Source organism: Misgurnus anguillicaudatus, chromosome 3 (assembly GCF_027580225.2).
Source record: "Misgurnus anguillicaudatus chromosome 3, ASM2758022v2, whole genome shotgun sequence".
Classification (NCBI taxonomy): domain Eukaryota; kingdom Metazoa; phylum Chordata; class Actinopteri; order Cypriniformes; family Cobitidae; genus Misgurnus; species Misgurnus anguillicaudatus.
In genome coordinates this window covers 18073948-18101674 of record NC_073339.2, presented here as the reverse complement: position 1 = coordinate 18101674, position 27727 = coordinate 18073948, and the positions used below count along the sequence as shown (strand labels likewise).

The following is a 27727-nucleotide window of genomic DNA, read 5'->3' as shown; positions in this document are numbered from 1 at the left end:
TCACTATGTAGGCTACACTTAAAAATAAAGATGGTTAAAAGGTTCTTCACATCGATGCCATAGAAGAACCTTTTTTTGGTTCCTCAAAGAAAAATTTAGTCAAAGGTTCTTTAAGGAAACATTTTTTTAAAGACATTTTTATAATCTGAAGAACTTTTTTCACCTATACGTTAAATTAAAGATATGTGAAAAAGGATTCTTTAGATGTTAAAGTTGCTTTAAAGAACCATTTAGACAGAAAAGGTTTTGTCTATGGCATCGTGAAGCACCTTTATTTTTAAGAGTGTGTCCAAATGTAACAACATTTTATTTTTTAAAGCACACATGGCATGTGTGTGATGATTAACATGACAAAATGTTTATTAAGGAAACTAGCCCTTGTTTACTCTAATGCATTCACAGCCTTATTTTAATTTCCGTTTAGGCAGTTCCTGTACATCAGGCTCATAACCAGATTCGTGACATTCATCCCATTACTGTAAAAATCTGTAGGCCTATAAATACTGTTTGGGAAAGAGGCTACTGTATGCAGTCAGGATAGGATATTCAACATCTGACAGAAGGTAATGTAGCCTCATTAAATTGTATTGGATACAATTTATTTTTGTGCTTGATATCTGATTTTTTTTGCATGATTCAAATAGAAAAATGAAAACTAAAATAAAAAAGTTAATATTATACTTTTTTAGCCTAAACCAAGATATCTCTTAAATACTTATTGTACATAAAATTACAAATGTTACATTTAAGTTTATAGCTTGGTTGACACAACACATTGTAAAATCAACAAACAAAATGAAATGCTTTGTTTTATTTACTAACATTATTTTATTGACTAATTACATACTAAAAATCATTTGATGGAAGCAGATCATCTGGGTTTTACCACCTACTGTAGTATAATCATTCGCATATACTATGCAGGGTCAAGTTAAAGATGGTATCAGTTTAGTTCTTATTATTTTTTCTTTAGTTTAAATGTATTTAATTTTTTTTTTTTTTAATAACCAGATTGTTTTTGTTTTAGTTAACTATCCATGTGTGTGTCAGTGCATTATGACATTGCGACATACTTTGTGTGACATACCTTATGCTTCTGAATTACTAATTTCGTTTTGTAGCAGGGGCCAAGATACACAAGATAATTGTGACCCTGCCTGTGAAAATCCAGCTGAAGTATTTATTTGTGGTTTACTGTTTTCTACATAAAATCTTCCTACATAACGTAAAGAACATTCTGTGAAAATATAACCTTGATATCTTTAATATGGACTAAATTAATTTAAAATTAACTCATAAATCATAGTGAAATAAATGTTTGAAATCAAACTGTGATGCTCTATATAAGGGATGGGCAACTTCAGTCCTGGAGGGACTAGTATCTTTTCTGTTTCTAGTATGCCAAGTAAGACCTTAATTGGCTGCTTCAGGTGTGTTTAATTATGGTTGGAGCTAAACTCTGCAGGACATCGGCCATCCAGGACCGAAATTGCCATCCCTGCTTTATATGCCTTTAAATTTGAGACTGGTTTTCACAGGTGGAGTATCAAGAGTGTATTAGCCGCTAGCATCTGGACAACGATTACATCCTTTTCATCATTTTCAGCGGCGATAAACCATTTAAATACATATACATACACACACATTCTGGTTTCCATGTTTTGTGGGACTTTCCATGGACGTAATGCATTTTATACTGTACAAACTGTATATTCTATTCCCTTCCCCTAACCCCAACCATCACAGAAAACTAATCTACTACCTTAGATTATCAATAAACATCATTCTGTTTGATTTATAAGCTTGATTCCTCACGGGGACCTCAAAATGTCCCCACAAGGTCACAAATTTACTGGTATTCCTATCTTTGTAAAGACAATTGGTCCCCACAACATGATGTTTTATTAACAAAGTTCGGGAGGAATACGTTCAAATAATCAACCTAATCACCTCAACTACGACCAGCGGTTGACAATCAGCAATCAGGTATCCACCTGATCGGCATCAACAGAAACCTATATAGACTGGAAACCAACTTACCCTCATTCCTCGATAGTTTCAGCATGAATTGGACATTGCTTAAACTTAAGAAAAACATCAACCAACGCCAACATCTTCTTTAAGAAGTTCCACAATCTTCACGTCTCTCTCCAACCAACTCTTCCATCTACAAAATCCACAAACTAAACAAGGAAAGATCACAAAGCTACATTTCTACTCACCAAAAGGTTTTCCATCCTCGCAAGAGCGGTTTCGTCAGACCGCACCAGCAGGCCTTCAGCCTGTCCAGGTTGTGATCCAGATTCTGCTGCCAAGCCTCAATCATCTTTTCGCTTGGAAGATCGCTGCAAAGCAGCCTGCCATGCACTGCACCATGCAACATATCCCAGCGATACAGGTTTCCCATCCAGCTCAAGCATGTTTCCGTCAGCTGCGTTATAGCCCTGCCTTCACAAGCCTTTCCATCTAATTTCTAACCCTTTCCCCTGTCTGTGGCCTGCGGCTCCACCATCGGGCTCGAACACGAGGCTGCCTCCACTAGCAGCGCATGCCCAGACGCCCCTACCTTTTCCCTCTTGTTTTTCGTATAATTATAAATCAAACCGGTGTGAGATACATAAACAGCACAAATTTATTTGTAACTTACATCATGTTGCCAGTTGCGCAAGAAATAACTTCAAAGCCACATGCAAACTGGCAGTGGAAGCAGCTCCTGTTATCCAACAGCTACATTAATTTAATTCCATACTAGGAAACGTGATCATTTTACATAAGGAACACAACCCGAGCCTATATTGATTCCTGCCCGCATCCGCGGTGACACATTGATGTTGTTCCGCTGGCTCGTGTGCGGGACCCTGCTCAGGGGTGCTTTTCCCGAGCAACAGCATAACGCGCTGCTGAACCACCATACCCTGCATAGTTGGAGAGGCCAGCTGGCTTGTCATGACTATTTCCTGAAAACATAGCAACTTTGTCGCACATCCGTTGCTTGAACTATGTTGGCTCAACAATAAGGTAAATGATGTCAAGACAAATGAATCCATTCAGATCAATTTAATTTCATCTTATTGCCGTAAACTATATATCACATCTAAAGACTGCTTTTGCTTTCATGTTTTAGTTTTCGGTTGTTTAAATCCAAGATTCGTCTTTCATTCGCAAGTTTCCTTCTACGTCACTCATTCCAGGGATTCTCCAGGGTCTTAAAGCTCGTAGTTCTGGGCAGTTTTTCAAAAAACAGCGCTTCAATTCTGTTTACAACCTAAAAGACATGAAACAGACTTTGTATATATTTAGATTACGGTTATAGAAGGCACTGCATGCTGCTTTCTTATTTTGTTTAAAAGCATGATCTACCCAAGTCTACATGTTATACTAACTAGTAACTATTCTTCTAACCACAGCCGTCCAACTGATATTTCGACATTTAATGCGGCTGATAAATAACGTCACTGAGCCTGACTAAACTTAAGAGCACTTTATTTGAGATCTCTTCAAATAAAAGATCATGTCATTTAATTCAACATAGATGAAAGTGCAATTTTAAATAAATAATTTATTGATAAATAATGCTTTATTAAAGAAGCAGATTTTGTTTGTAGTCCATTGCCATCAATTATAGTTCTTAGAAATAAAACTGGAATCGGCCAAAACCTTTATTCGGCATGTCACAATTAAAGTAAAACCGAAATTTTGAATTGGCCAAGGAAATTGGAATCAGTGCATCTTCACTTGAACCCCCCACCTCAAATGCCTCTTTAGATACTATCCTCCAAGCTGTATCCCCCAGAACCCTACAAACCTACCTAACCCCTTGAAAGAGCTTCAAGACTTTCTACTCTTCTTACAACCTGTTTTTTTTCTGATTTTGTCCCTACTCACCATCTCATTCATATCCTACCTCAATCACCACAATAACCTCAAAGCCAGCTCCATTAAAGGATACCTAAGTGAAATCCAAATTTTTCCACAAACGTATTTTTCGGCTCACCCTCTCCAGTAATAGCTAGCACCCAGACACCCACGCTCGTTAGGAATCCAAAGAACCCACCACACCCATCCTGATGCAAGACAGCCAGTAACCTTAAAAATACTCACCATATCCATCTCCACCCTGTGTCAAGGTTACCACTCCACTAACACCACCCTTATACTCTATGCAATGTTCATTCTGGCCATCACTTGCAACTTCAATCCAAATAATCACCCAACAGTTTCAGATCTATCACTTCTGGACAACGATACCATTTCTTATTCCATCAACCAAAGCAAGACGGACCAAATGAGAAAAGGACATTCCATTTACATCATTTACAAACCCACTCTTCATAGATGACTCAAATCGCCTGGTTACATGCTTACAGTTCCAAAACACCTTAAATCTGTCCTACTCCTATCTGGCTTCCCAGCTGACCTCTTTTCCAAAACCTACATTTGATCAAATTGCTCCCACATCAGAGAAGCTCAACGAACTTTCATCAGCGGATCCCACCAGCTCCAAGACCATATAAACTATCAGACTTTATCCACTGCCACAGCAGTGACATTTCTCTGCTCCTTCAGGAGCCCCCCCCTTTTTCCCTGAACTCTACTAACCCCCACTGGTATGGAAGTGGTTTCCCTCTGCTCCCGCAGGAGCCCTCCCTTCCACAATTTCTCCACCACTACAGCAGTGATGTTTTCCTCTGCTCTCACATCAAACCACTCCCAAATCAGAGAAACCCAACGAACTCTCATCTGCGGATCCCAATAGCTCCAGGACAACACAAACTATAAGACTCTCTCCACTGCCACAGCATTGATTTTCCCTCTGCTCCCGCAGGAGCCAGCTTTTTACTACAATCCACTGCCGCAGTAGTGGTGTTTTTACCATCTCCCGCAGGAGACCTGTTCTCCATTGCTGCAGCGGTGTCATTTTCTCTGCTCCCACAGGAGCCCTGCTTTTACTAATCCCCACTGCAATAGCAGTGATGTTTCCCCTGCTTCCGCAGGAGCCTGTTTCCACTGGCGCAGCAGTGATGTTCCCCTGCAGATGCCTGTCTCTCCACCGCCGCAGCAATGTTGTTTCCTCTGCTCCACAGGAGCACCGCTTTTACTAACCTCCACTGCCACAGCAGTGATGTTTCCTCTGCTCCCGCAGAAGCCCTGCTTTCCACAATTTTCCTCCACTGCCGCAGCAGTGATGTTTCCCCTGCCCTTGCAGGAACCCTATTTTCACAGCGGTGCCATTTCCTCTGCTCCCGCAGGAGCCCTGCTTTCCACTAATCTCTACTGCCATCGCAGTACTGTCTCCTCTGCTCCCCCGGAGCCCTACATTTCACAAATTCTTCACTGCCACAGCAGTGATGTTTCCTCTGCTCCCACAGGAGCCTTAATTTTCACAATTTTTCCACTGCCGCAGCAGTGATGTCTCTACCGCTCCCGCAGGAGCCCTACCTTTCACAAATTCTCCACTGCCGCAGCAGTGATGTTTCCTCTGCTCCCGCAGGAGCCCTAATTTTCACAATTTCTCAAATGCCGCAGCAGTGATGTCTGTACTGCTCCCGCAGGAGCCCTGTTTCTCCACCGCCGCAGCGGTGGTGTTTTCTATGATCCCGCAGGAGCCCCGTTACCTCCCATTTTACATTCAGCAATGTAACAGTTCCCGGCTGCTGTCCGATGCTAGTTTGCGATCTTTTGGGGGATTGTTCTGGGTTCGGGCCTAAGGCTGAGCCCGGAACCCTCTCCCCGCCAGGAAGCGCTCTGGGCTCAGTCCATTAACGAGCTCAGAGCCCTCTCCTCGGACAGCACGCCAATTACGCATATTAATAACTCTGTTCTGAATTATTTGTAAGTGTGAACTCGTGAAATGGTGTTTTATTAACAAAGTTCGAGAGGAACATGTTCAAATAATCAACCTAATCACCTCAACTACGACCAGCTGTTGACAATCAGCAATCAGGTATCCACCTGATCGGCATCAACAGAAACATATATAGACTGGAAACCAACTCACCCTCATTCCTCGATAGTTTCAGCCTCCCTCTACCTCCCCTTCTCCGCAAGATTGCCTTAGTCACCTTACTAACCAGAACAGGGGGAATTGTTCTGGGTTCGGGCCTAAGGCTGAGCCTGGAACCCTCTGCCCGCCAGGAAGCGCTCCGGGCTCAGTCCATTAACGAGCTCGGAGCCCTCTCCTCGGACAGCACGCCAAATACGCATATTAATAACTCTGTTCTGAATTATTTGTAAGTGTGAACTCGTGAAATGATAATTACCAGGTACACACACACACACCCACACTTGAACATGTTAGTTGTACTTTCACTCTCAATGTCATTCAGATTCAGCCACTCCTCTTTACTCAAGAGCTACTCCTACTGCCACCATTGCACTTCTTGTTGATTTGAGCATTTTAATTAGCTGTTTAGTTGACTTTATATAAACAAACACTAATGCACATTCTCAAAAAAGCATACTTTAGGTTAATATGGTTCTATATATTTGATCTGGAAACTATTTAAAGAACTGAAAGTGAAACATTTGGAATGTGTCAGACGATTGGCCGCATTTTTTAGATGTTTTATCAAGTTAAGTCTTGTTTACACTACTTAATTTACCAAGGATGAAGTGTTATTTTTTTCTTTAATAACTATTATGTAAGTGACCTAATGCTGTTTGTGAACCTTTCTGTTGTTTACTAATCCTCCAGTAATCTTGCAGCAAAGCCAGTGTGGACATTTATTTAAGCTGCTTTCTTGGTAGATTTATAGAAACTGCATGCTAAAAATGTAATTTTAAATTTTTCCATAGGACCTGTGCTGGTGGACAGTCATGATGTCCCTGATGGTAGTGGCTGTATTTTTCACCTTTCAGCCCCCCTGGGCAACAGCTTTCAAACCCTTATCTTCTGAGGGCTCCCTCACCCATCGACAAATCACTGAGATGGCCATTCTCCGCAAGACTGCAGAAGTGTGCCGTGACGTAGCCATTGCTGAGGGGCAAGACTTCAAGCTAACTGTAAGAGAAGAACTTAGGAGTGTAAGCCATTGAGGTGCAAGGGGTTTTCGATTATTTCAAAACTCAGGGCTTGACAGCAAGCCAAATTTGTTTACCATTATTTCTGTTAAGACTGCATGTTCAACAGAATTTGTGATATAATTTTATGAAAATAAAATTTCAGTCATTTATACTCACCCCCTTATATTGTTTAAAGGCACACTATTTAAGATTTTTGGAATACATTATCCAAAAAAAATCACAAGCACACTGTCAGAAAAGTATGCTGGACTGTGGTTTTCAAATTGCCTTGCCAGTGTATGTTTGTGTATGGCAGTAATGTTCTCAACATTATTTGTCACAATTGTATTTTTAATAGTAAGTATTAAATTAAACAGCTGTTTAATGGTAATTGTGACTAGAAAAAAATAATTAGAGAGCTCTTTAACTCTTTCCCGCCAGCATAAAAAAATAGTTGCCAGCGCCAGCATTTTTTTTATGATTTTCACAGAATTTAAATGCCTTCCAGAAAATTTCTATATATAGAGATTAGATTAAGTGCGATAATCAAACATACAAGTTTTTACTGTTTTGAATCCATAAATACTTTAGTGTTTTATAAGTTGGGTAAGAGCACCACCTAATAGCGAAAATTTGGATTGTCGTAAAAACTCATTATTGACAGGGAAGCGTTTTCTCCTAATGTGGGAAAACCTTAAATTATTTCTTATTTGTAAAAATGTCATTAAGATGAGTAACAATGGAAACTTTAAAAGACAAGTTGGCTTCCCAACTAACATGCTAATTAGCATATTTATAATGCCATTACATCACATTTGCACTTAAAGTCAGACTAGTGACTAAGATTTGTTGTTTTCTTAAAAGTTATGCAAAATGATAAACAATGCGTAATGCGACACTGGGAAACTACAACTCCCATGAGTGATTGAAGAGATTTAAAGTGTGTGCACACTCTTTGGGCAAAAGCTAATAGAAATTCATAGCACATACCTGAATGCACACGTCCCAGTTTTGTCCGAAGTCAAGGGAAACCTGCGAGTGGAGATGTTCGCACATTATATTAATGTAGGCTACTTTGGGCAACAATAATGCCCTCTTGACATTTGTCAGTAAAATACCACCTTAAATTCTTAAATTCTTAGTAAAAGAAACCATGATCAAGCTTATAAAATACAATCTGCATAAACAAGTTGACAGTAAATTTCATGTACATGTCTTGACAGTATTTATTGCTGTTGTTAATAAATATTAATGTGTTTAGGGTTTTTGTGTTTGTCTTTTCTATCTTCTACACCCCTGCACCACTTTTAATATATTTATTAAAAGTTAATCTATTTATGCCTTACTAACATGCACCTAAATTTATGATATGATCTATATACTGATCTACTTGGTATATCAGCTTATAAATGTAGTCTTAATTTAGGTGGTCAATCTGCATCTAATCTAGCTAAATCAAGTACAATTACTCCAAGTAATTTTAGGATGCCAAAGTCACGTTTAATCATATAAAATTTATTTTACCAACAATAAAATCGTGGCCAGTAAAAAATGTGAGTGGCTAGTAACTTTGAAAAACAACTAGCCACTTTGGCTGGTAAGCAAAACAGTTAATGGGGACTACGAATGAAAATTAGCCCTTGGCTAAATCCGGTACAATTATGAAATGGAAATTTTATCTTAAAAATTGTGCATGGTCCCATTATAAAAAATGTCAAGTCCTGTAAAGTATGTGAACCTGGACAACAAAACCAATAGTTAAGTCACATGCATATTTGTAGAAAATTTAATACAGTAAATATATTTATAAAAAATATTTTTGTGAGTGTATGCAGCAAATTTGCGATCAAAACTGTCCAGAAGCAGTACATTATATGTGCTGGTTCTCCCTGCCGCTCGCAGAGAAAAGACAGAAGAAGATGTCACAAAATTTATTTAGCTAGCTAGCTGTGTCCCAATTCGAAGATCCTTTCGAAGGACGTGTCCTTTAAAGACGAGGACTCTGTCTTTGAAGGTCACAGCCTCCGAAATCCAAGGAGAGAACTGAAATGAGACGGTCTAGCTTTCGGAGGATCCATAAGTTGTTTCACTTGCTGTACGCGCCCACTGAATTTCTTTCTCCGGGCTGCAAAGGATAGATCGAATGGATCCTTCACAGCCTAGGGTATCTTGAGATTTATTGTATGCCTGTAACGACTGTATACAACGGCTAAATATTTTAAAATAAACATTTAAAACATTCATTAAATATAAAGGGGTAGTTTCCCAGTGTAATAAGGTGTATGTGTGTAGTCCAAACTTGAATCGAAGGTGCAGGGTCTATATGCAGAAAGTTAATTTAATTAAATAAAGAAACATAAACAAGAATCAGTGACAAGACAACAGACATGGCAACTACACAACAACTATCCTTACATAAATTCAAAAACCAACAGAAGACAATAAAGGCAAGAGGTTTATAAAGGGGCAGTGGACCAATGGGAACATGACACATGTACCAGGGAACAAATGAGCACAAAGCACATGAAACCAGAGACAAACATGATATCTGATATCAAAATGAAACACATGAAAATGAAAACTTCAAAATAAAAGAGAACAATATTAAAAAAAAAGAACACATGACAAAACCCTCATAGAGAACCCCCCCCCCTTACCAGAGAATCCTGTCGCACACTTAACAATATTCACAACAACAAGTCCATGGGTGGGCAAGTGGGCCAAGGCCGTGAATCAAAGACGGGCCTTTTCCCAAAAAGCAATAGCGGGCATCTGCCGTGGAGCAATGGTGGGCCTGGGTCGTGGAACAGTGGTGGCCCCAGGTCGTGGAGCAATGGGGGCCCTGGGTCATGGAGCAATGGCGGGTTTCTCGGCCTCATCCCTTCTAACCCTCCCCCCAAAAATACTTAGGGGATCGACCATCTTGCCTGTGCACTCTGACATGATGACAGCCATCTTGGGCACTGGTTCAAGCATGGTGGCATCTATCTTCTGTACTGGCTTTTCACACCTGAAATTGTTAACCCTGAGTTATTCTAAAACCAGGGTTAACGGAATCCTGGGTTATTTTTTCATGTTTCACACTGTTCAAACTTAACCTTGGGTTAAAGGATAACCCTGGGTATTCATAATTTGACGTTTCACACTGTGTATTCCTAAACCCTGGGTCAGGAGTCTCCAACCCAGCTCCAACACACCTGTCTTTAATTATCAAGCAACCCTGAACACCTTGATTAGCTACTTCAGCTGTGTTTAATTAGGGTCATAACATTCTAACCCTGTCGTTTCACACTGCATGCGTTTGGCACCACAATGCGGGGTTAATCCCACAAAAGTGGTGCTAATAATTAAGGACTTTGCTACTGTAACATGGCTGCAGGAGGCTTAATGATATTACGCACTGCAAGAGGCTAAATGATATTACGCACTGCCGGAAAATAGTCCCCTGCCAAGTTATTACCCTTACGAAAATTAACCATGGTTTTATAGTGGTAAAAGCAAAACCGGTCGCCGTGATTTCACAAAGTAAGATGTGACCCTGGATCAACATTTTTTGTTGATCCAGGACCGTTTTAATCAAACATACCCCAACTTACCCTTAACTCAAACCCTAACCATTTTTAAACCCTCAAATTCGTGTGAAATAATAGTTTGAGGAGTATTTCTTAAAAGCCCCTAACCCAATCCTAAACCTAAACCTAACTACACACTAATCCTAATCCTGCAATCTGATTGGTTAAGGAAAATGTTGATCCAGGACCAACAATGGTGTTGATCCAGGATCATATTCTACTTGGTGAAATCACGTTCACCCAGAAAAACCATGGTTTAACTATGGTTTTTGAAAACCATGGTTGTCAAAACCATGGTTATTTTGTTTTGACTGTAGTAGGGCTATGGTTAATTTTCGTAAGGGTAAGGGGAACTGTTTCGGCTGCTGTGTAATATCATTGCTTCTACCGCAGCCATGTTACGACAGCAAAGTCCTTGAATATGCACTACGTACTGGTATCGCGTTTAATAGCCTGTATCTCTAATTCCACAATAATGGGTGAATCTAAATTAAAGAGCACCTATTATGCTAATAATTAGCACGTTAGCACGTTATTGTAATATCCCATAGTACATATTAAAACTTGAACTAATGCATTATGAGTCTTATAAATTGCTCACATACCTTACCGACATTTCCCTGTTTAGTTCCTGTCTCCGCCTCCCAATATGTCTAGTGCAGGGGTGTCCAATACGTCGATCGCGATCGACCAGTCGATCGCAAAGGCAATGCCGATAGATCGCACATAAGTTAACTGTATATGATGCTCCATGAGCATCGGAAAACAGAGGGCGGAATAGGCATTATGAGAGGGGCCAATCACACCAAAAGCGTTTATGGCAGTTGCAGGTTTTTTGGATGATATTCTATGGACAGGGAGCGTTTGCGCGCTGTTTAAGCTATGTTTATGCGTGCTGAGTGCCTTGCGGTTTTTGCTGCCGGCCGCAGCACGCGTCTTTGAAGGAACGCTGAGAGTGGAGAAGCGCCCGACGTCATTCGCGTCTTTCCATTGTCCAATCGAATGAGGGGAGAGGCGGGCCTTACGTTGTGGTAAGGGAAGTTTACAGTTGCTTTGAAGAACCGGACTCCACTCGCTCACTCTCTCCTGCGTGTTTGTGCACCTCTCATCCTCAAACAAGGTCAGAGCAAGCGCCCTCTTTTTAAAGTTTCTGCTAATATGACAGTTAACAGCAAAAAAACGCCCACGCTTCAATATTTGATTGACAGCTGACTTGGTGGTTGCCTAGCAATAGAAAGCTGCGTCGCACTGCTCTTTTCTTTAAAAGAGAGGCTTCTGATACTGTTGTCTTTTTCTAGTTTGTATCACTAAACTGCATCTCCGCTATTTTAAGCAGTACTTGACATGTACTCAATGACTTTTTTAACTCCTCAAAAAGAATGGAGTAGCCTAATGGGGACAGCCTTAAATTCAATGGAGAGATATGCAGTATAGTCCTAATACGCTTTTAAATTGTCATTAAAAAATTTAACTGTGTTTTTTAGCAGGTAGATCTTGTCGGCTTTATCATTTTAAAAGTAGATCACCACACAAAAAATCTGGACACCCCTGGTCTAGTGTACTCGGATTGGTCAGATGGCATACTCAACTGTTATTGGTCAACTGGGTTCAGGGTGTGTTTGAAAGGTTACACCCCTGACTACACGTGGGTTTTCCGGTCCTGACTGAGGCCCTGTTTACACGTACATGGTTATTTTTAAAAACTGAGAGATTTACCTTCGTTTGTGCCCCTCATTTACACGCAAACGGAGAACTCGCCTCTGAAACCGATTGTTTCTAAAAACTCCGGCCAGAGTGGAGATCTTGAAAATCTTAGGTTGCACGGTTGCATGTAAACTAGGACAAACTGATGTTTAAGCAGGCAACGTCAAAGAGTATGCGCCAGAGCCTGCACCTACGTCAAAAGTGCGACCTATGTTTACATGTGACTGCTACTCTGAACGCTTCCAAGATTACATTTATGTTCGTGCAAACTCGTTTCGTGTGTTTGTATTTGCAAATACAGCTGCTCCATTACGTCGAGGAGCAGAGACGAGTGCTCAGAGGTCAGCAATTTTACGCGTGTTTGACTTCATGCGGCGCTGCAAGAACCGACGGACGGATGATGTCAAAGTACCACGAGAGCGATTCGAAATTAGACCTCTACGTGTGATTCCTCAACTCGCTCTCGCAGTAATTTGACGTCATCGATCACCTACTGCAACAACTCCTCCCTCCAACATGAAGAACCACTTCGCGTCACCACCAGCGCTGCCAGTGATTGGCTTAAGTGGGCTTGAGCTTGACGGCATATATGCACGGGTACGTGTAAATAAACCCTTTTCTGAAAACTGACATGTGTGCACGATATTATTTTTTAAACCGGAGAGGTTGAAATGTCCGTTTATGAAAGTAGCTGCCCACGTGTAAACATAGCCTAAAATTCACAGGCATGAACGTAAACAAGCAGTTATATTTCTCTATAAACGATGGTGTCTGTACTGCATTACCACTTCGAGCTCGATCCAGAGAGTTCAGACGGTCGTTACGGTATAAACAGAGGCGGCCTTAAGCATCTGGTGGCCCGTTTCAATAACCAATAGGGGCCCTAGTACCCACATAAAGCTTCAAGAACAGGCAGCTCAACAGAAATTATCCACCTTATTTAATTAAAACTATATACAATAGTTGGAATAAGCCTCGTCCTTTCATGGACGCAAACTTCTCTGCTTAAATGATTTGCGCAGTATATTTTCAGCTGTCTGGGCTGACTTAAAAAAAACAGCTCAAACATCCCCTCAGCTTGAATTATTTAACAAAAGCAAAGAAGAAAAAGTGTCTGACTGAAACTGAAACGAGCTTATAAATAACTATGGGCTCTGCGTTTTTTCAGCACCGTCGACATGGCGGCGGGGGCGGGGGTAGATTTATGTAGTTCAATATTATAAAAAAACTGTTTACATACTGTAATGCGGAAGCAAAACAAGACGATTCCCTATCCAAAAAAAATCACCCATTGTTAATCTTAAGTTCTTGGTCATTATGTTCATTTAATGGAACTTGGTGTGGATGTTGCGCTAGAGGAAAATGCAGTTATGCACAAATTATATTAAAAGCAGATAGTAAATGCACACAGATGTTATGCACATATTTTAATACAATGAAATACTTCATTAAGTTTAGTATAAAATCCAATCATATTTTAAAGAAAAAAACATTGAAATCAGCTCCTAAAAAAACCCTATTATTAAAAACTTAGAATCGCTTCTTGCCAGCCAAGCCTGATGAGAGAGAGCATGGTCGAATTCAAAACTGCATTTTTGCGCCCTTGAAGGGCACTTCAGGAAGGGAACGCTGCTTAAACTTTCACTTCAGATAAAATGAAAATGACAGTGTTTTCATTGCTCTATAGACCTTTTGCGTGTTTGCAAACAGAGATTACGTTTTTTGTGGGCGGAGCCCAACTGGTGGCAGAAAGTGACAGCTCCGCAATAGGGTTGTGAAAATAAGAAATAAATAAATGGGAATATACAACAACGCTCTCACTTGTATGATGTCACAGCAGTAGGCAGCGCAAAAATAACTACACGCCTATAATCCCTTCCACTGCGAAGTGATACCAAACTCGATGGAAAAGCTAACCGCCAAAGTGGGGTAAGCGGACCTGACCCAAACTAAACTAAACTGTGGGGTACTATGCAATGGAAAAGCGTCATTACATACCTTTGCTCCTCATATGCCAGTCTGACTGCTTGTACTGTGTGCCCACTGATGTTGCATGTTTGGCATTACATATAGGGTTGCCAACCGTTCCGTATAATACGGAATCGTCCCGTATTTGACACATAAAATTCTTGTTCCGTATTGAACTGATACGGAACCTAGTTTGTTCCGTATTTTATGAAAATTAATTCAGTGCAAATACATGACAGACACATAGCTTATATGTCAGCCATGAACGAAGAGCGCGTCATTTGTATAAGAAAACCCTGACGGTGCGGTAATTTCTCCCTCTTTTTGTCTATGATCAGCGTAGCGTTTTTAACATCTTGCAGCCCCATTGGTCGTTTCAGTCATTGTGATGTCACGTATCATAGCAACGATGACGACAAGTGACAACAGCGGGAAATGTAAAAATGACTGCATCGGAGCAGCCGGCGAAAAAGAAACGAGCACAAAAATATAGAATTGAATGGGAAAATGACTACCCGTGGCTGGAATGCGTGAGGGACAATGAATACAAGGCCAATTGTACCATATGCCGTCGCGTTTTTTCTGTTTGTCACGACGGAGTGTGTGATATTAAGCAGCACGCACGAGGAGATAATCACAAGAGGAGCGAGAGGCTGCGGGCACAGGATGGAGCTATGTCAAAGTTCATTGTCCGTCAGTCGTCTCCAGAGGCTCATATGGTATGTAATTATGTGGATTTTTAAAGCTCAAATATAGTTGATAAGAAAGTGATTATATTAAAAGAGATAGTACAGGTTTCGCTTAACAATCCACATATATATCTCTCCACTGCTCTCCCTCTGTTCCTGTGTCCCGCTCCCGCCTCATAATGTGTCAATCATTTCTGATGGGTTTCTTATTAAATAATTATGGATTTAGATAGCTCAAGGTTTAAAAAGGGGTGGGGTCTTTGAAGAGGGCGTATTGTAAACTTAACAAAACCATGGTTCATTGTTGGCAAAATGATCATGATAGCCTTTATATTTCACATCTATGTGGTTCAGTCTTGTATACTTATTAGGCATACTTTGCTATTCATGAAATATTTAGGCCTAAGAAGTTGTATGAAATATATGAATCTAAAATGTATTAATTAGTTTCCACTATTTTCACCAGAAGTTCAAAATTCTCTTCCGTGGGGGCATGTCACCGGACCCCCCCCCCCCCCGTTCCTAATTTCAATTTCAGAAAGTTGGCAACCCTAATTACACATCACGTCTACTGCTGCCTACAGTGTAGAAGGATGTGTCTTGCTGCAAATCTAGACAAATAAAACAAACATGTAATCAGTCAAAAAGACATAACAATAGGGTACAACAACTATAAATCGTTAGACTAAAACGTTCATGTATTACATATTACATGCCCCAACATTAGCAACACACATTACGTGTTTACTTCGTTTCAAAATCCAAGAAAGTTTCAAATAAATACAAAGGTAAAATACATATAAACAAATCATCTGTACTTAGAGTTTCTTGACTTTGATCATGAGAACAAACTTTACCGGTAACAGTTTAGCTGGTAACTTAGCAAGTTTCTAAACACGTCTAAATCAACATCAATAAAAAAACGATAGTCTGCATAATTCAACATACACGTGGGTAAATATGATATGTTGTTTATGAAATACAGTATTAACTTACAACACAAAACAATTAGCTTGCAAGCTTAGCTCTATACGCACATAACGTTAAGCTCTGGTAACCGGTAACGTAAAAGGCAAATAATAAACATGAATACTTACAGCCTTTGATACAGAAGTGCAAGGTAATCCAACTCTCAGGAGGAGACGTCGCGCAAATCCAGCTTCAAATCCAGCTTCGGTTCATGAAGCAGTCATTGTGAAAATGCCGTGAACATATAAACAACTTCTGACTGGATTGTGCAGGAACCGTATTAAACATAATTTCTAACCATTGTTTCCTGATGTCCTCTGTGGAAGTAGCCTGGCTCCACCCTCCTACGTGCTTCTGCTTAATTTTCATTTCGCTTCAGTACAACGTCTGGGACTGCTGTGTAGGGTTTCGTTTTCTCCTGCAAAAATCTGCAGGTCCAATCAGCGAACAGAGGGGGGTGGCTAAGAACGATGACGTTGAGGTTGTGCGTCAGTTTGAGTTGTAGTTCAGTATTGGCAGCAAAGAAAGACGTGAGAAAACCTATTCGGTCTGTTGTTGCAAAGCTGACGAATATTTAGAAGTTAAAGCCGGAGCAAGAACAATGTTTGCAAAGTTTTGTTGGTCTGATCATTCGGAGTTGTTGTTTCCATCCGGTTTCGGGCATGATATACATCAGGACCACACGTTAGCGATTGGCTATGGCAGATCCTGAGTGACTCTGGGCAGATCCAATAGTTTTAAACTTCAACAGAGGACCCTCCTTAACGGAACTTAGTAACGCTTTGCAATGGAGTGTGGCCAGACTCTCTGTACAAATGAAATGAATGTACGAGAGTCTGGTTGGACCAGGCTACTGTGGAAGGCCATAAAGTGCTATTTTGCCCTCGCATCTAAAGAAACAGCGTCTACTCAAGAGATTTAATCGCTTAAACGATGAACAAGAGTTTACAAACACGCTCGAAACAGGGACTCCCAGTCTCCGCCATTTGAGCTCTCTTTGGAGCTCTCCACCCCCGTCTTTGAGGGCGTACCCAATCAAAGCAGAGAGGGCTGAACTATTATAATGTTGGTCTTGTCTACGTCACCAAGCCCAGGAAGTAAACTGTTGCCTACAATCCGAGTGTTTTTTGTAGTCCTAAAACGTTAGAGACAATAACTCACGTCATTGTTTTCTTTGAGGTATGTACTTTTTGAATATCGTTAGCATGTACTAATACACACCTACACACAAAAGGATGTTTAAAAACGTGTATCTCATAATAGTTGCTCTTTAAGAAAGGTGCTCTTTATTTCCCATAAAAGGCTGTTCGTGGTTTGTTATGTGTTGCCAATGTTATCCTCTGCCTGTCCTACTGAAAAATCCAGCCAAAACCAGCACAAGCTGGTAGCTGGCCCTAGCTGGTTTTAGCTGGTTTAAGGTGGTTTATGCTGGTCCTCCCAGCCTGACAAAGCTGGTCATGCTGGTGGGCCAGCTGGTATTCCAGCATGACCAGCTAAGTCCAGCTAGACCAGCTTAAAATGTGACCAAAACACACCTAGACCAGCTTGCTACACCAGCAAAACCAGCTTCCTACACCAGCAAAACCAGCTAAAACCAAGCTGGGGACCAGCTAAAACCAGCTCACCAGCTTATGCTGGTCTTAGCTGGATTTTTCAGTAGGGTGTCCTAGCCTAGCTTATCCCGTTTTCTACTAACATCCCCTGAATGTACTAATTTAACAATAAATAATCCACTACAAACACATTGATGCCATTTGAATAGTCATTTGATTCACATGTATTGCTAATATATCTTATTTTTAAGTCTTTTGTCTTAAAACTAGTGTTGGGCCAATACATCGGCTGATGATTCTTGCTATGCTTCTAAAAATTCCTGTAAAATGCTGCTAGATCCAAAAGCCAGAGGGTGCTCTCGTGCAGAAACTCAATAGCCTCTCTCACACAGTAATTTTGGTAAATTACCATGAATTTACAAGAATGCATTTACAAGTAAATACAAAAATGTGCTGTTCACACATGCAGTGACGTTCCGTCTTTTTACCAGTCATCAAGACATCATTCACACATCAGTATTAAAATACTGGTAAATTTAAAGAGAAAGCAAAAGTTACCTGTGGCGCGCTGCAATCTCAGTGTTGTATTTGTAAACGATCCATGTCCTTCATATCCACGGTTCGCATTTTGTTATTTTCACGTCTGGCAAACGCTGATGGTCGCGAAGTTGCTTGTGATCAAACAACATTACATTAGGCGACGTCAATCCAAAACTGCGTCTTGAACAACAGTACTGTTTGCACATTAGGCATCACAGAGGATGTGTTAAGGATGTCTGCAATTCGGCAAATCGTTGGTTTTTAAACCCTGTCCGGGAAACTGCCCCATCATGATTTACCTCCTGCTTTGAATCCATGTTTGCAATGTTGAACTGGCATTGCAACTTTTCCTTTCCACTTGGTCTTCTTTTTTTGTGAAAACATTGTTTTTTTATTTATTTTTTTTGTCTACAAAGTGTGCCAACAACAGCAAATTTGTTGTTATTTATATTAGATCTCGTCGGATACATTTTTTGATTAGACAAGTAATTCTAAGAATGTGGATATTGTGTTGTTATTTACTTGCTAATTTTTTTAGCACTTTTAGAAGACTGAGAGCAAATCATTATGGACAGAAATACAAAAACAAACTACCAAATTAATTCAGCTTATCAGCAAATGACGTAATGTAAAAAATCTACCTGTGAATGCAACAAACTTCGGAAACTGTCGTCTCCGCCCTTCAAAGAGTGAACACAGATTGTGAGAGATGCTGTGGAGGCCACGATCCTGCCACATGACTATGAACAACTATGAATTATGACAGAAAAGCAGGATCATGACACTACCCTTATAGAAATAAACTATTTTTGTATGAACCAAAAATAGTTAATACATTTTTGTGTGTATTGATTGGCTTAACCATGGTTTGACTACAGTAAATTATGGTTAATTTTTCTAGTTAATTGTTGTAATGTGCTTCTAGTATAGCTCAGTGGTAGAGCATTGCATTAGCAGTGCAAAATGGCATGGGTTTGAGCCCAGGTAACACACCTACTGATAAAATGTATACCTTGTTATGCATTGCAAGTAATATTATTAATTTGCAATTTTGCATTTTTACAATTGTTTTCACTCTCCATATTCAGATCGACAACACCCTGACTGTATTTGCTGTCCAGCAAGCCTGCTCAAGATTACATTCTGTCCACTCCACACGTGGCTTCCAATCAGCTATTTCCAGTACTTATTATTCTAATGCTGCTGTGGACGTAGATCAAATCGATCCTGAACGGCACTGTGATGCTGAAAAAATCAGGGAAGCACAGAAGCTTATTACTGATGGCATGAAATCAGTCAAAACCAACATAGATGAGGAAAGCTATGTTTTCGCCCGCATCCGTTTGGGGATAATATGTCATACTTTACAGGTATGGTATGATAAGAATATATGAAGAGCTTAGATGCAAAACCCTGTGTGCATGTTTTCTTGTAAATTAGCATTTTTGTAATCAAGCTCTTATGTTAAGGTTCAGCAAGTTCACTTTAATGACAATGAAAATTTTATTAGAAATTAGTTAGTGAAATACCTTTTTTTTTATAGTCATTTCATTGCTATTTAACAATTTTTTTATTTCTTTAAAGTAAACTACTACTGTAAGAACATGCAAAGATCTCCATTTCTAAAAAAGTCCCAAGTCACTCTGCACTCTCCTTTCTGAATGAAGAAAAAAGGTTCAACAATTTGAATCAATGTCCTACTAAATTAATGAAAAATATATTTGATACAAAACTCTATAAATTCTGGGTTATTTTCCACACACAGTACAGACAACAACATGTAAGCAATAGAAATTGTATAGAAATATTCTAATCCGGGTTGTTTTTATTGTTTTTTGGTTAAGTGCAACTCCAGCAATTGCTTTTACACAATTTGCAAATTTGTTTTAAAAATACTAAGTGCATTACTTAAGTACCTTTAACTATGTATGTCAGACTAGTCCCTATAAACAAATAAATAATGTCTGTTTGTTGCATTCTGAAAATGAATTGAACAGGAAATGCAAATTAATGTGTTTTTATGTACAGGATTTCTACAGTCACAGCAACTGGGTGGAACTGGATAAAAGTGTTCCTTTTAGCAAACTCATCAACAGGGACGCAATAATTGACAACATAGCAGGTATAGTGGCAATTTTTCCCACTTGAACTTTTTGCCCCAAATTTTATATTAAAATATTTGTGGTTCTAAACACACGAAGTTGGTTAATGGCATAATTAAATGGGTAATTAACAATTACTTGCATACAATATATGAGGAATGTTGTTATCGCAGATTATACCACGGGCCTGTTGAATGCTTTATTCTGATTGGTTGAGAAATGTTCTATGGGTGTTGATTTTTTTTTTGTAAAACGCACACTTAACCTGTCACATGCCTTAAAATAAGCACCAGAGCAATGTCTTAGCAATTTCTGTGGTAACTGAATAATTGACTTCAGTCCCTTGAATTATTAAATTATTCAAAATAATGCAAACCCAAAGTGGTAATGCATCAGTAATCATAATTGTGCATATTTATATACATTTTATTTGTAAATATTAAACTGCACTTATCAAGATGACTTGTAGTACCTGCATGAGGTTGTATTATTATTAGTTTTAAGGTGGTTGTTTTCTGGGAATGACAAACTTAAAATGGCGCAACCCTTCTAGTCAGATATGAGCATTCCAGAGCGCTGTAAAATAATAAGAGAAACTAGATAGGTACATTTTCTGAAGAAAACCCCTGTGTCTCTACCATGTTCTGATGCAGAGATATAAGGCTTTGTTTATTTGGTTGCTAAGGTACTGTATTTGGTTGCTAGGGAGAAAATTGGAATCTATTAGTGATCATATTCATTTCACTAGTAAAACAGTCCAACCCCCGCCATCTTAGTCGCGTCTGTATTCAAGATGAGAGCGTACATTCTAAGATAGCGGCGCTACCGGAAGCTAGTTATTTTCGTTTATAAAGTTTTAAATATGGATATTTCTACAACAACACCACGCGGATTACCCTCAGAAGACCTTTGTTTATTTGGGAAAGGATATATGCACATTTTTTGGACTTGAATGAGCTGGACCCCGTAACTTTACTGTTGAGCAGCTGAAAGAGATTGTGTGAACAAGGCTACCTCTCTGCGTCTCTAAATAGCGCTGTTATTGCCTCGGAAAATCGTCTGTCATGTTGTTTTTGTTAGTTCGTTATTACAGTTAACTATGCGAAGTGATATGAAACTGTAATGCGGTCAAGAGATCTGCCTGGAACTATGTTCGCGATGCGTCTCCCAGAAAATACTTGCACACCTCAGAATATTCATAAGCCAATCAGGTTCAAGCATTCAACGGACCCGTAGTATAACAGGAGTTAACTTACAGGCTGTTAGTCCAAGCGGGAGGAATTATGATAATGATGGTCTTGTCATCACCATATCCAGGAAGTAAATGAGTGAAATCAATGTGAAATCAGTGACTGAAATACTTAAAAGTCCCCATGTAGTCAATAATTTTATCAATTAAAAATAATCGTTTAGCATCATAATAGCATATGTTAAGGTTTTTTTTCTTTGACAGTAATTTCTTTATCCTTTTAAATAGTTTGAATATAACTCTACACTCTTGCCTCATTAAGTATACCTATATCTATGAATATGCAAATTATTCCTCTACTCAATAGCACAGCTCGACCACACGGGGACTTTAACATAATTGATAATGTAACACAAAAGCTGTTAACATATCTGTTAAAATCAACAAAGGTGACATCTCAATGATTTTTTTTGTGTGTTCAAAACAAACACATGTCTAGATATCAACACAAAAACATGCAGAAACTGCATCGGAGATAAATGCAGTGATAATATTCTCCCAGAATTAAAAGAGAAGAACCTCATAACCTCAGGATATTTCGGTCTGTTTTCATCATCCAAACCTAACGGCAAGGAAGCTTTCCCTCCAACACAGTAGTATGGGTTTAGATCAGCCAATATGATTCTTTAAAGAGCCAGTAAGATGACAATTTTAAGCGTCCTATCACTGTTTATAAGTCCCGGACAAGAGGTTTAAATCCATGCAAGGTCAAAAAACACTCTAATTTTCTCAAAATATAAATTTAAAATTAGCCCATTTCTCAGAGATCCCCAAACGATTCGTGTGAAGCCGTTCAACGACTCAGTCTGCCTAAACCTTTCAGTAGCCTACACTGCTCTGATTGGTCATCGCATAGAGTCTCCACACAGAACACAGATCAGTTGCACAGACCAACAAAAGTGCATGTATTGACCTAGTGCTAACATGATTTACTGAGAAGACATTATCGACATCAATACACATCATTCATCATTAATCCAACCAATAAAAAGACGATAGAAAGCATTTACGTAAGTTAACCGGGTCATAGCAAAACTGTAAGTGAGCATGCGTTAGTGCTTGCTAACGTGACTCTCTGACAGTAAGTTATATTAGGGGTTTAAACAACAACATCATTTATCATTAATCAAAGTAATAAAAATGACGATAGAAACTAACATTTTACACTCATTTAAGCATTTACGTAAGTTAACCGGGTCATAACAAAAACGTAAGTGCAGCATAAGCCGCTTGCTATCGTGACTCTCTGACAGTATATTAAGAGTTTAAACAACGACATCATTTATCATTAATCCAAGCAATAAAACAATGATAGAAACTAACATTTTACACTCATTTAAGCATTTATGTAAGCTAAACGGGAAAACCGGAAGTGAGCATGGGTTAACCACTTGTTAACGTGACTCTCTGACAGTATTCAGAGTTTAAACAACGACATCATTCATCATTTATCCAAGCAATAAAAATTATGATAGAAACTAACATTTTACACTCATTTAAGCTTTTATGTAAGCTAACCGGGTCATAGTAAAACTGTAAGTGAGCATGGGTTAGCCACTTGCTAAAGTTACACTCTGACAGTATTCATAGTTTAAACAACGACATCATTCAATATTAATCCAAGCAATAAAAACGACGATAAAAACTAACATTTTACACTCATTTAAGCAAGTATGTAGCTATAATCAAACTTACAGGTTGTGGTTAGGAGACGCATGTTGTTCCAAATAAAGTGGGTACTAAACCATCTTTCACACCCAAATGTTTAGTATGTCCTTTCTTAAAAAAGTAATTTTAACAACAGATTCTTCATATATCTTTATCCTTTAGTAGTGAAAACAACACAAACTGAAAACACAGCGTGATATGATGTTTACACACTAACTAGCTGTGGGCAGGTCATAGTTTTCGTTCTCCCGCGGGCAAGGCTGGAGGCGGAGATTAGTACCTCGTGTGACGTGGAAGTGTTCGTGTGACGTGAAAAAAGTCAGGCAGGAGACTCAATCCATATGACAACTCGTTTTAGCGATTCAGAGTCGACTCCCTACTTTAGAAGCCAATAACTTTATTAATCGTGCACTTTTTGGTTCACTTACTTTGCACATTGTTTACATTGATGGACAGCTACATGACACACTGCAATACAGGTCAGTTTCGATTTTGAATCTGTGTGGCTCTTTAATAAACTCATGACATCAATATATTTCCAGATGAGCAGACTTAACTTAACCTTTGATTTCTTTTCAGGCAAGTGTAGCCATGGTGGCAAAAGTGACGCGACCAGTTTTAAAGAACCTACTGGAGGTATCAATAAAGATGAGATCACCTCAAGTCATGGCATCTATCACAAGCGTGCTGCAGATCTGGCCATCAGTGCTACCATGGAATTGCTGGAAGACATTCGACTGGCCAAAGGCAACCAGGCCTTTCTTCAGTATGGGACCCTTATTCAGAGATGTTAACTTTTTATAAACCATAATGATTTTTAGGTAACACTTTACAATAAGGTTCATTAGTTAACATTAGTTAACAACATTAGTTAACATGAACTTATAATGAAAGCTCTTACAGCATTTATTATGTTATACAGCATTAATTATATTAATGTTAATTTCAACAATTACTAATACTTTATTAAAATCTTGTTAACGTTAGTCAATGCACTGTGAACTAACATGAACAAACAATCAAAGCTATTATCTAACATTTTTTATTTCTATTAAATAATATTAACAAAGATTACTAAATACTGTAACAAATGTATTGATAATGGTTTGTTCATTTTAGTTAATACATTAACTCATGTTAACTAATGAACCTCATTGTAAAGTGTTTTTTTTTTTACAAAAAAGTATGTAAAGTAATTGATTTCCTACTTTATTTTTCTCAGATTGGTGGGGATGAACAAGACGTCAGTTCTGGCTTTTGTTATTGACACCACAGGCAGTATGTCTGATGAGATCGAAGAGGCAAAGAGAGTGTCCTTTACCATTATTGACAGCAGGATAGCATCAGCAGAGAAACCGTCAGAATATATCCTAGTTCCATTTAATGACCCAGGTAGACCTGTTAAACTATTTTATATGACCTGGCTACTTAAAGAATGTGTGGCGGTGGTGTCTAGTCATGTGTTGTGTAAATGTACACGTTACGTTCACATTGTGTTGAAGTTATCACAGTTATATTTAACTTCTAAAATTATGTGCTAAATTTCAGAATTTTTGCTGTCAAATCAAAGTCGGCTTTATAAACTGATGAAAGTTCACTAGTACTAGTATTGACTACTAAAGAATTTGTGTTGAAACAATAGTTTGACTATATAATACTTTATATTTTTGCTCTAACCAAGTTTCCAATACACCAAACACTTATTCTATAAATTGCACAGATCATCACAGGTATGTAAGAAGCATAAATGTTAACCTGCCTGTGACTACTCCAAAATATATCCACATTTTATTTCTGTAGTAGTATGAATTGAGAAGAGATATTGAGATATTGTATATGTTTGATGAATATAGATTTCGGACCACTAATAAGGACTCGGAATGCAGAGCTTTTCAAAGAAGCAATCAGTTTGCTCAGAGCCCATGACGGAGGAGATGAACCAGAAATGTGCTTATCGGGACTCCAGGTGGGAATTTATACATGTGTGTATGTACTGTATATAAACTCTAAAAAGTGCTGGGTTGGACACTATTGGACAGAACATACTGCTGGGTTAAAACGACCCAACTGCTTGGTTGCTTTAACCCACCTGCTGGGTTGTTTCAACTCATGGTTGAGAAACACAAAACCCAGCAGACTTTATTCCAGCACATCATCACATCTCACATTGCTTTATGGCACCCAGTGTGAAAGCACTATAAGGCATTAGGCATTTTAATGTAAAAAGAATGTGTTATAAAGTCTGAAAATTAGGAATGATAAAATTTCTGTAGGCTACTTTCTGTTTTTTTTGGTTCTTCAGCTGGCACTGGCCGGAGCTCCTCCATCTTCAGACATTTATGTGTTTACTGATGCTGGAGCCAAAGACTTTGAATTAGAAAGCACAATTCGAGCCATGATAGAAAACACCAAGTCAAGAGTAAGTGCCTGCAGTTCATTCATGCGACCACTGCCCTATTTGTTGCATCAACTCTGTTGCTAAAACATTTTGTCTCATCTGTATATTTCTATCTGTGTTTTTCTTTGTGTGCTCCCAAAACCAAGGTAAATTTTCTGCTGACAAGAACCTTTTCATTCCGCAAAAAAAGAGATGTCTCACAATCTCAGCGTTCCTCAACAAGAATGTCTCAACCACAAGTACAGCTGTACAGAGACTTGGCAGATGTTTCTGGTGGACAGGCAATAGAGGTCACTAAGAGTACACTGTCTCAGGCCACAGCAGTCATTACTGATTCATCAGCATCTGCTCTGGTATGTTAAAATAATCACAGTATGTATAAATACAGTATGCACATAAATGTTTTTATGCAAAATCTAGGTTTATGGATTTAAAGTATAAACTTTAAATATTGTAATTTACATTATATAAACATGTAATACATATTGATATGATTTATACCTACATATATTTTTGAAGGTGACTGTCCTTCAGGTAGTGAGAAATCCAGCCAAGGCAGAAAACTTTTCTTTTGTGTTGGATTCATCTCTGTCCAATGTGACTATGTATATCACAGGGGTCTCTCCAGTCTTTACCCTCTACAACCCAACAGGTGAGATAGACATACTGTATATTTTGACAATATGACACTAACTGCACATTATTATTTGTAACATAATGGGTAATTCTAAAGAAAATCATTCCTTGAAAATTAAGCAGTTAAGAATTATCGCTAAAAGTGTGTGGACATGGTTATTTTTGCGTATGAACTTCTTGCGTATATTGAATGTGTTTACAATCAGATGCAAAACTTTATGGGAGGAGAGTATTTGATTCTTGCATTTTGGTTAACTAAGGTTTGTGCTTATCAAATTAGTGGTATTTGTGGCATTATTAAATTCCCAAGAAAGCATGTCTTAAATTAAATTACTGTAGTTGTTACGGAAATGAAATGCTGTGCCTGTGTTCTTCAACATGCACCTTGTCAGTACATTTTTGCACTCTCACGCTAATTTAGTAAATATGGCACAAGTGTAAACTATGTGGCATGTATCAAAGAGCTGATTTGTGCCTGTTGTCTCTTTCAGGTGAGTCTCAGTCAGAATCAGTGACAGATGGTCCTCTAGGTAGCATTCAGACTGTGGGGAATCTATGGAGAATTAAACTCAACTCAGAGAATCAGACCGGGGTATGGAGCATCAGTATTAACTCCACAAGGTCCTACACCATTAAAATCATTGGTCAGAGAGATTCCGCTTTTTTTTGTAGATGTCATTTGAAAAAAAAAATCATTTTCCTCGCATAAATTTGATTCAGGACTAATTAGTTTCAGCTATAATATTGCTTTTTTAGTGCCGTAAAATGTTTTTCCCAAATGAAATAAATGATTGCCTGTTCACCAGTATGTGACACAATATTTATCTGCATTACACACTTTAACACAGGTCAGAGTTCTTTTGATTTTCTCTTTAACTTTTTGGGATCTGAAGGACTTCAAGGGGACTTTGTGCCAAAAGAAAATCGCCCTATTAGTGGTAATGATCTCGCTAACATCTTTGCCAAAATACCATTTTTATTACTAAAAGTCAAATTTTATTTATACAGTATCATGTTGTGCATACTGTACATTTAACAATTCATGTAACCTGAAAAAATATTTTAACATCATCAGTCATATAAATAAACTATGACAGATGTAAAAATGTATTATTTATTTAGCTCAGCTTTGTTTTTGTCATCAGTGGTGGAAATGGCACCTTGTTTCTCTCTGTGACTGGAGGTGAATTTATCACAGTCACTGACGTACTTCTAGTTGAAGCTTCAGGGTCGAATACTGTTAATGGAACCATACAATCATTGGGTGGGTCAGACTACCTGATACACTTACAAAGAATCCCAGAATGGCCATTTGTAGTCCAATTGAAAGGTCTGTTGAATGGCCTAACTCGATCATCTCTTGGCCAATTCCAGAGACAGTCAACAACTCAACAAAAAGCCTCTAGCATAAAAATCACGGTAAGCTTAAAGACAATGTTTGTCGACTGTGCATGTGACTTTACAGCAAATATACAACAAACAAGAAATTTAGGAGCCGTTTACACAGCAACATTTTCAACCAAAAACAAAAACTTTTTTATGCAAACATTTGTTTTATTTACACACAATGGTGTTTTGGTGTACTGAAAATGTGAAATTTTGGAAACAGGCTTCAAAGTGCAAATTTTTGAAAATCATCCCATTATTTTTTCAGTGAAAACCAGTGGCGGCTCGTGA

General features: G+C 38.7%; 1 protein-coding gene across 1 annotated transcript; it reads left to right on the top strand.

Annotated features, from left to right (window-relative positions):
- Positions 1-404: 404 nt before the first annotated feature.
- Positions 405-27727, top strand: LOC129444365 (von Willebrand factor A domain-containing protein 7). The gene is made up of 14 exons (XM_073866341.1): positions 405-563; positions 6796-7002; positions 19086-19367; positions 20026-20119; positions 21788-21916; positions 23596-23782; positions 24239-24408; positions 24870-24982; positions 25319-25435; positions 25561-25767; positions 25934-26066; positions 26542-26694; positions 26899-26988; positions 27705-27727. Exons 2-14 carry the CDS (start codon positions 6817-6819, stop codon positions 27725-27727), a joined length of 1884 nt encoding a protein of 627 aa, XP_073722442.1. The 5' UTR covers positions 405-563; positions 6796-6816.

Bases quoted from the DNA above. Each gene is read 5' to 3' on its own strand.
- LOC129444365 (XM_073866341.1), top strand. From the start codon at position 6,817: ATGATGTCCCTGATGGTAGTGGCTGTATTTTTCACCTTTCAGCCCCCC. The intron at 25,768-25,933 runs GTATGTTAAAAT...ATATTTTTGAAG, and splicing joins ATTCATCAGCATCTGCTCTG to GTGACTGTCCTTCAGGTAGT. The intron at 26,695-26,898 runs GTCAGAGAGATT...ACTTTAACACAG, and splicing joins CTACACCATTAAAATCATTG to GTCAGAGTTCTTTTGATTTT.